The sequence below is a fragment of the Hesperophylax consimilis genome, chromosome 14, assembly GCF_061612785.1.
Source record: "Hesperophylax consimilis isolate HC1 chromosome 14, BYU_Hcon_1.0, whole genome shotgun sequence".
In the NCBI taxonomy this organism is placed as follows: Eukaryota; Metazoa; Arthropoda; class Insecta; order Trichoptera; family Limnephilidae; genus Hesperophylax; species Hesperophylax consimilis.
Genome location: NC_142849.1, coordinates 19,385,284 through 19,394,682, shown reverse-complemented (window position 1 = coordinate 19,394,682; position 9,399 = coordinate 19,385,284). Strand labels below are relative to the sequence as shown.

The window sequence follows — 9,399 nt, the reverse complement described above, 5'->3', positions numbered from 1 at the left end:
CATTATAATAATATTACGATCATTACGTTGCTATCTGCAAGTAAACAATAAACATCATTACCAGTATTAAAACCTGCTTTAGCACATTTTTTGCAAATGCAGTACTTACCTACCAAAATGTTGCCATACCAATGTACCATGCTTTGTATGTGTGCCCCCCCCCCCCAAAATACGATAAACGTCATGAATTTCTTTTATAAACATGTTTGTATATTTTATTACGTCCTTTACAGATAAACATATGAAATTAAATACATAATTGATAAATAGAGTGATTAGCTCAAAGTAATCAGTAGAGATTATTAGTATTTACATAAATAAACCACTCACAGTATTTATTTCTTCCTCAATCTTATTGGGGGATCCCGTTTATCTTATTTATGTGTTCTGTTCTGTGTTATCGCTTCTAAGTGAATGGTTTATTTATAGTTCTGACGTTCTCGTTCTGTAATTGTGCTTCTTTTTCTGTCCCGTGCAGATTGGTTTATTTATGCCCGTGCAGTTGCAGGTCACAGTCACAGTGTAGTAGAGAGTTGGTTTTGAATATTTGTCTTTTCTATGTGCGTTTGAAAGTGAAAAAAAAACATGGAACCAATAATGGATGAAAAAAAATACAGTCTTTTTGACGAACATTTGAAAGAAATCAGTCCCCAAATTAACCTCAGTGATGATATAAAAGAGAAACATCTGTGGGCATTTAATGAGGTTTTTGATGAATTTAAGAGAAAAATAATGATTGAACAACCATTTTTCACATTATTTAAGTTACATAAATTTTCAGGAAGTCATGCCAACGGTACTAAAATTGGTAATGCCGACGAATTTGATATGATGATCTGCATGAAATTACCCGAAGAGCTGAATGTGGACATAAAGAACAGCCAGCACGCCGCGTACGTTCAACTCAAGACATGTGGAGTCGAAGTCCTCAAGAAAAAACAAAATTATGAAGAAAAATATAAATGTATAGAAGAATGGTTGGACGATAAGAATTTCATACTACAAAATAAATTCCGCAAATGGTTCGAAAGCGTGATTCAAAAAACGTTGAATGGACTTGACAAGAACATCCTCAAATGTGGGGACAATGAATACCATCTCACCTCTCGAAAATCCAATCCAGCATTCTGTCTAAATGTAAAGAGCTGCTTTGACGAAGCCATTGAGTTTGATGTAGACCTGGTGCCTACTTTCTACTTCCAACATCCCATATGGCCTCCAATTTGTAAACAGAAAATGGCTGCAAAGTACAAATCCAAAGAATGGTTCTTAATTGCTAAACGAGTTTCGGGCGAAGAGGATAATCGGCACTGGCGGGTCGTTTTCCTTGAGCAAGAAAAGGAAATATTGCATGGGACAAACAATTTGAAAAGTACCCTCAGATTCATGAAGCAACTAAGAGATAAGCATGAAATGCCCGGCCTTAAGAGCTACTATATAACAACCGTGTTCCTGTGGGAAACAAATCAACAGCCTCCAAACTTCTGGGATAAAAGGCTGAGTTTCCTGTTCATGCATATGCTCAAGAAACTTCGTGATTGTGTAGAAAAAAAGGAAATCCCCTATTTTTGGTACAGTCAACTCAACTTGTTGGAACATGTTAAACCTACAGTACTTAACGACTACTTGAGGAAAATTGATAATTGCTTAAAAGCAATTGATAAATATTACCCCAAATATCCAGAAATCATCACTAATATACTTTTACACGGTTCAAACACGGTTACTTGTGATAATGTAACAGGCGAGTTCGACCATATGAATCTTTACTCTGAGGACGGTGAAGGATATTCCAATAACCAGTTATTACGTCCATGGAGCCAGAACTCTTCACTACGATATAGAGAACAGGAAGATGAAGAATCCTCAAATTACACCAGAAACGCATCACAAAACCAATTGGAGAGGAACCCATATTGCCATAGCTGCTGCTGCAACGGGAGTTATTTTGGCAGGACTATGGGCGTGATACGAAAGACGTTGAAGGATGTCATCAATAAAATATTGGAGCAGACGGGGCTAACATTTTAAACTCGCTAATCTTTTGATAATCACACAATCAAATCAATCTTAGGCTAGTTTCACATTGGAAACTTAGCAACGCGTTTTAGTACATCAATTACGCGGCCAACTAGCTAATATTTATAGTCCTGCGATTTATCTATGAAACGATGTTTGTAGCTGAATCACGCTATGTCGCCTATGTGAAACTTGCCAAGCTAAAATCTCACCTCATCTATTCTATGAAAAAAGACTTTCTATGCAATAGAAACGCAAAGGTGAATCGACTTCAGCTTTAGTTCTATGAAATAGAGTAAATAGATCATATATTGAAGGAGGACACTGTAACGCTGTCCGAAACGTTTGGCTAAAGAAGGAGGTATGGCAATATGGCATAATTCCCCAATAATAAGTCACGATAAAACGTTTCCAATCCAATAAAAAACTTTGACGTGAATCAAATTCCTAATTTCATCTTTAAGTAATCCATATCCTTTCCGACCACGGACGCCATCCGATAACATTGTAATTCCAATGATCATTATCAATCATTATCTTATCGCATATCCAGCTGATATGTCGAGTTCAAAGATTGTGGTGATATATAATAATAATTGTACAATTTGTAAGCCATTCTTTGTGGAAAATCACCTCAATAGCGATCGCCCGGTTGACAATCTTTGACTTATTTTTATTATCACCTAAAGAGATATTTCTACTAATACATAACTACTTATAATTTTTTTTTATTAATGTTACTTTTACATTTAATAGAATTTCTAGGTTTTATACATTTTATAATATTTGCCTGCATGATAAATATTATGATTAAAATAAAAAATATATAAAGTAATTTTTTTTATATTGATTCAATTTGGTGGTTGGTATTTTTAGTTTAAAGTTTGAATTATTATTAAGAAATTAATCATATTATGTATTGATATTTTGTATACCATTTAATTGATATTCTATACACCATTTAATATTACTTATAAAGCTTATTTTAAATTTGAAATAATGATACTTTTTTATGTATATTCTTTATTTGCACTATATTTTTGTAATAATAAATATGTAGGTATGTTATTTCAAAGTATGCCTTTTTTTTACTTGACATTAAATCTATATTTGATAAAAGTGTATCATTTCCATATCAGTTTTGTTTTACTTATCCATATTTGATACAAGGCATTTCCATATCAGTTGTGTTTTGGTCAAAGGCACATTCCACAAAAGCCAACATATATTATTTACCAAGAAACATAATGTTTAAAAGTTTTTAAAAAATTACAAATATTTTAATTATCATTTCTGTAAATATTTTAAACATATTGTCTATATTTATTTATTATTGTAAATGGTTTAATCATGGTATCTATATTTATTTATTAATGTTTATATTTTAATGATAGTGTCGCCAAAAACGTGTGCGACTAAAACACAGTTGATATTAAATTGCAGGAATTCAACCGGGTAAGTACCGTGTATTTTGCTGTATTTTGTACTTTTGACAAATCTCCAAAATACCTGGTTCCAAAATACTCACAAGTATTTTATACTGGGACTAAAAATATTTTTAATAGGTACTTTTACCACGTATTTTTTTGTGGGGTATAATTTTTCACAGAAGTTCTCTAACAACCCCCCCCCCCCCCATGGATTTCGAATAATTATTGGGCGAATCAAGTTTACGTAGAAATTTTGTGGGGAATATGCGGGTAGAATTTATGTGAGTACAGTTTAGAAATTACTTATTCTTAATCAATCCTCAGATCGGTATTAAATATTTTTGAGTATTTTGTCACCGGTATTTCTTTGTACCTGTACTCATTGTACCCAGTAATGAAAAGTACTCACAGGACCCACCTCTAACTGTAAAGGGACTGGGACACGGTCAAGCGGCTTGATCGCAAGCACGTAGTTTTTTGTCTATGGCACTTTGTGACAAGCATTTTGACCGTGTACCAAAGCTGGCTTGCAAGCATTGCGCAATACTACGTGCTGGCGGCGGGGCTCGATGCGAATTTATATTTTTGTGGGAATAGACAAATAAATATGACGTATCATAAACAATGATATAAATTGAATAAAATTATTATAAAATAGGTACTTAGTTATTGTTTTTGTGTTCAATTTGTAGAAATCCATCTAATTTAAAAATTCTGGAAGTATTTTAGTATTTTTTAATAATTATGACAGCGGTTTTCAAGGTCATTAATAATCAAACTGTAGAATAAATAATTTTCTGAATTTTCAATGGAGAAAACATATTTTTTGTATGAATACCGCACAAGAGTATCAACTGCTCCCATCTGGAGCCAGTGAGACTATGACATTCTAAAATATTGATAAACTATTGACATTCTAAAATATTGATACTTATTATTAAAACACGTGAATAGAATAGAGCGACAAGACCAGACTGGTTTGTTTCCCCGTCAGCAGCGAGTATAAACACGATATACATAGATGCATAAATAAACCAATAAAATTTTGACCACCACGAAATCACAGGAAGGCGTGGCCATGCTTGACGCAGAGGCTTGATGCGGGCTGTCAAGCCGCTAAGCATAGACAACAATAGACAAAAAAACTACGTGCTTGCGATCAAGCCGCTTGACCGTGTCCCAGTCCCTTTACAAATTTTATTCGATCCCATACCAGTGCATAGATAATGCGTTAAGCTTTCCTCGGGCGTTACCGACATTTACTACCATGACGCCAGTAAAAACTATTTATCGATTGGAATATGCGGTGATGCCATGCCGCGAAAATTAAAATTGGTAGGTTGTCAAAATTACGATTTCCCTAAGGTCCTGTTTTTACTAATCTTAATTATAAATAACTTACACCCGTAGGGATCCCTCTAGAAACGTTTGACATTTTAGTAATACGTTCATCAGAAATAATTAATTTGTCAGCGCCGAGCACAACTTCATTATTAGACTCTTCTGTTAGCCGTCTGTCAACTTGAAACAAAAACGGTATTCAGTAACATCTGATCAGTATAATATGATGTCCTTCATTAAAAAAATGAGGTGTGTGGGTGTGTATTTCTGTTTATATGTTTATTTATTTATTTATTTAATATCAACGGTATAAATATACCATAAACAATGATAACATGTCACAGTAAAGAGACTGGGACACGGTCAAGCGGCTTGATCGCAAGCACGTAGTTTTTTTGTCTATTGTTGTCTATTGTTGTCTATTATTGTCTATGCTTAGCGGCTTGACAGCCCGCATCAAGCCTCTCCGTCAAGCATGGCCACGCCTTCCTGTGATTTCGTGGTGGTCTATGTATATGTACTTCTATGCCTTCCTGTCATTTCGTGACTCGCGGCAAAATGGAATCTGTCAAAGACAAAGCGTTCTTGGCTCTAATGGGACTTGGACACGGTCAAGCGGCTTGATCGCAAGCACGTAGTTTATTGTCTATGGCACTTTGTGTCAAGCATTTTGACCGTGTACCGAAGCTGCCTTGCAAGCATTGCGCAATTCTACGTGCTTGCGGCGAGGCTTGATGCGAATTTATATTTTTGTGGGAATAGACAAACGACAATAGACAAATAAATATCACGTATCATAAACAATGATATAAATTGAATAAAATTGTTATAAAATAGGTACTTAGTTATTGTTTTTGTGTTCAATTTGTAGAAATCCATCTAATTTAAAAATTCTGGAAGTATTTTAGTATTTTTTAATAATTATGACAGCGGTTTTCAAGGTCATTAATAATCAAACTGTAGAATAAATAATTTTCTGAATTTTCAATGGAGAAAACATATTTTTTGTATGAATACCGCACAAGATATTCATACAAAAAATAGCTGTAGCCTGTAATACACTTTGCAAATGCTCATGGGTAAAGCGGTACCTTAACTTGTACCATTCTTGACACCAAATTCGTTTCTTTTTATTATTTTATTCAAACATAAAGCTAACGTAAGAGCCAAGAACGCTTTGTCTTTGACAGATTCCATTTTGCCGCGAGTCACGAAATGACAGGAAGGCATAGAAGTACATATACATAGACCACCACGAAATCACAGGAAGGCGTGGCCATGCTTGACGGAGAGGCTTGATGCGGGCTGTCAAGCCGCTAAGCATAGACAATAATAGACAACAATAGACAACAATAGACAAAAAAACTACGTGCTTGCGATCAAGCCGCTTGACCGTGTCCCAGTCCCATTACGTTAGCTTTATGTTTGAATAAAATAATAAAAAGAAACGAATTTGGTGTCAAGAATGGTACAAGTTAAGGTACCGCTTTACCCATGAGCATTTGCAAAGTGTATTACAGGCTACAGCTATTTTTTGTATGAATATCTTGTGCGGTATTCATACAAAAAAATATGTTTTCTCCATTGAAAATTCAGAAAATTATTTATTCTACAGTTTGATTATTAATGACCTTGAAAACCGCTGTCATAATTATTAAAAAATACTAAAATACTTCCAGAATTTTTAAATTAGATGGATTTCTACAAATTGAACACAAAAACAATAACTAAGTACCTATTTTATAACAATTTTATTCAATTTATATCATGGTTTATGATACGTGATATTTATTTGTCTATTGTCGTTTGTCTATTCCCACAAAAATATAAATTCGCATCAAGCCTCGCCGCAAGCACGTAGAATTGCGCAATGCTTGCAAGCCAGCTTCGGTACACGGTCAAAATGCTTGACACAAAGTGCCATAGACAATAAACTACGTGCTTGCGATCAAGCCGCTTGACCGTGTCCAAGTCCCATTAAAAACGTAGAAATATTTAAAAAAAAAAAGAATTACAAATATATGTGGCATTTGATTGTGAAATGACATTAGAGAGTATATAAACAAGAGATACAAGTACATAAGTTTCTATAGTGCAAATAAGGTTAATAATGTTAATATATACCTATGTGAAAATATAGAATAAAAATACATATAAATTAATATTATATAATCTTTTGATGGAAGTCGGGAGATTAGAAAATACCTATTGCTCGTTGCTTATTCGTCCGCGGTTCAATCTGGTGTATGCCAGATATGATCTAATTCCAGCAGGAAGTGTTTAGGTGGTTTGTGAGTATATCTGAAAGTAAGGTCGCTAGGGGAATTATATTGTCCGATTTCTTGAATGAGTTGATTTTTACGATGTCTTCAGGGCCCGTTCCCACTTCCGTTTTTAAAACGGACCTCGATTAAACCTCGATTTTAAAACGGGACCCGCCTCCGATTTGAAAACGGAAGTGGGAACGGGCCCTGAGAGATTTGTGAAAACTTTCAGTCGGTTTATGTTTGTATTCGTACAAAGTAGGTATTTGTTCTCAGTCGTGTAGTTTTTTTCAAATTATTTCAGAGTCTCATGTTGTACGTACATTTTATGCAGTAATTTTGAAGTGCCTGTAGTATCATGTAATCTGAGTGTGATGTGTTACTCCATACAGGAATAGCATAGGAAAGTACGGGTGGATAAACGAGTAGCAGGTAAGGAGTTTGGTTTTGATTGTCATTCGCATTCTTGAGTGCATCTTGGCTCGGTGAGATTTCGAATTTAGTCGCGAGTCCATAGTCAGGCCCACGTAGATGGAATTCATTTTTCCATTAAATTATGTGTCCTCCCATTTCAATGTTGAAGTCAGGTGTTTTTGTTCGTTTCCTCGTGTACATGATGGTTTCGGTTATAGCGTCGTTATGCTTGAGGCGATACTTCTGGAGAAACTCTACAAGCACATCGAGAGCCCTCTGTAGGTATATTGCAGCCATGTTTGCGTGAAGCGTGGAAACGTAAAATTTGACGTCATCTGCGTATATAGATAGGTTGCATCTCTCGTCTCGGGGGATGTCATGAGTGAATATGATGAAGAGAATGGGTCCCAGTAGACTTCCTTGTGGCACGCCTTTTGGAATCTCGCGAATTGGCGATAGCACGCTTCTGATGAAGACTCTCAAGGATTTATTCTTGAACCACAAGCCCGTCTATCCATACGGCGTTGAATGCCTTCTATAAGTCCAGGGGCGATGCGGCTGTTGAGCGGTATTCGTTGAATTTTATTGCTATGAGCTCCGCTACTCTAGTGAATTGGTGGGTCATGGAGTGCCTCTTTCTGAAGTCGAATTGCTCTTCTGGCAAAGTCTTGTTATTATCGAGGTGTGGGACAAGCTTGTTGAGTATAATATGTTCAAATACCTTACTCTGAGTAGAGAGTGGGCCGATGGGCCGGTAGTGTGTCGGCTGCGCCTTATCCTTATTTGGCTTCGAGAAGGGCAGCACGGTTGCCGATTTCCACATCTGGAGGAAGTGCCCAGTCATGAAGTTTATAAGGTTTAGTTGCGCGTTAGGTTTTAATTGAATAGCCTTCCCCCACTTTGCCTCCCTTGTTCCTTTTCCTGCTAATCCGGGCCAAATGACAAGTTAACATTATTCGTTGAATTTTAGTCACCGCGAAGAATTTTCGTGTCGTTATTATTATCAAATAACACGTCTCTGAATGTTTAAAAAAATAATTATTGTTTTACCTTCATAACAAATATTATTGCAACGAACACTTGTTTTATAAACAACAATATCGTGTTTTTGAAACTCTGTGCATATAAGCCAGACTTGAAAAAGAATCCCCGTTGACAGGTATCTTAGCGTAATTTGTATCTTAGTTTTTGCCGGGACAGCCGCTCGCATAACTGTGTCCTGTTTTTAGAATCTTTCTTGAATCTTAGACAACAGTAGGTATATCAAAATGTCCCTCCGAAATTAGCAAATGATTGCGATAGCCTTCGGTATCTTCTAACGCCATCTCTCTTAATATAGTGTTAGAAGCACCTAATTTGTTTCTCCTTATAATCCATTTTCCATCCCACATACTACGTTTTTTTATATTCTAAAGTTCGTTCTGTAAAATGTCCGAAATCATAGAGACGCACGCAGAGATAACTACACCTGATGCCATCTTGATTAAGAATATCGTTTCGAGTTAACTTAAAACGTCTGAATGATATATTGTTCAATTTTTGTCGTTCAACTAAAATAGCTCTGTCTGAACGGGGTAATTGATGAAATACAAAAATCTTCTGTGTTTTTCATTTTTCTGTTAAAAGCAGAGAAATATCAAAATTCGATACTGTCGTAAAAAGAACATTTCATATTTGATAATTTATAAATGTTCTTTATAAAAGTTTTGCATAATTCCCCCGAAGCGTGTCGCCCTAATCGCGATACTGACGGGAAGAGATCAGTTTGAACTTGACCTTTGTGCGGGTGACTGTGTCAGTTTTCGAAAGCGCGTAAATTTCAATACTTTTCAAGTTTATAAAAAGCAAAACCTATCAAATGTACAGATCCAATTCAATATGGATACGATGTCTTATGGTATGTACTTTAATTATATTATAGTAGTTATTGA

General features: G+C 35.4%; 1 protein-coding gene across 1 annotated transcript; it reads left to right on the top strand.

The window, feature by feature from the left end:
• The first annotated feature begins 285 nt into the window (after positions 1-285).
• LOC149418013 (cyclic GMP-AMP synthase-like receptor) lies at positions 286-3,046 on the top strand. The gene has a single exon (XM_089639279.1). It carries the CDS (start codon positions 586-588, stop codon positions 2,029-2,031), a length of 1,446 nt encoding a protein of 481 aa, XP_089495405.1. The 5' UTR covers positions 286-585; the 3' UTR covers positions 2,032-3,046.
• Positions 3,047-9,399: the final 6,353 nt, after the last annotated feature.

What these genes read in the sequence shown, in the direction of transcription:
- LOC149418013 (XM_089639279.1), top strand. Translation starts at nt 586, where the DNA reads ATGGAACCAATAATGGATGAAAAAAAATACAGTCTTTTTGACGAACAT.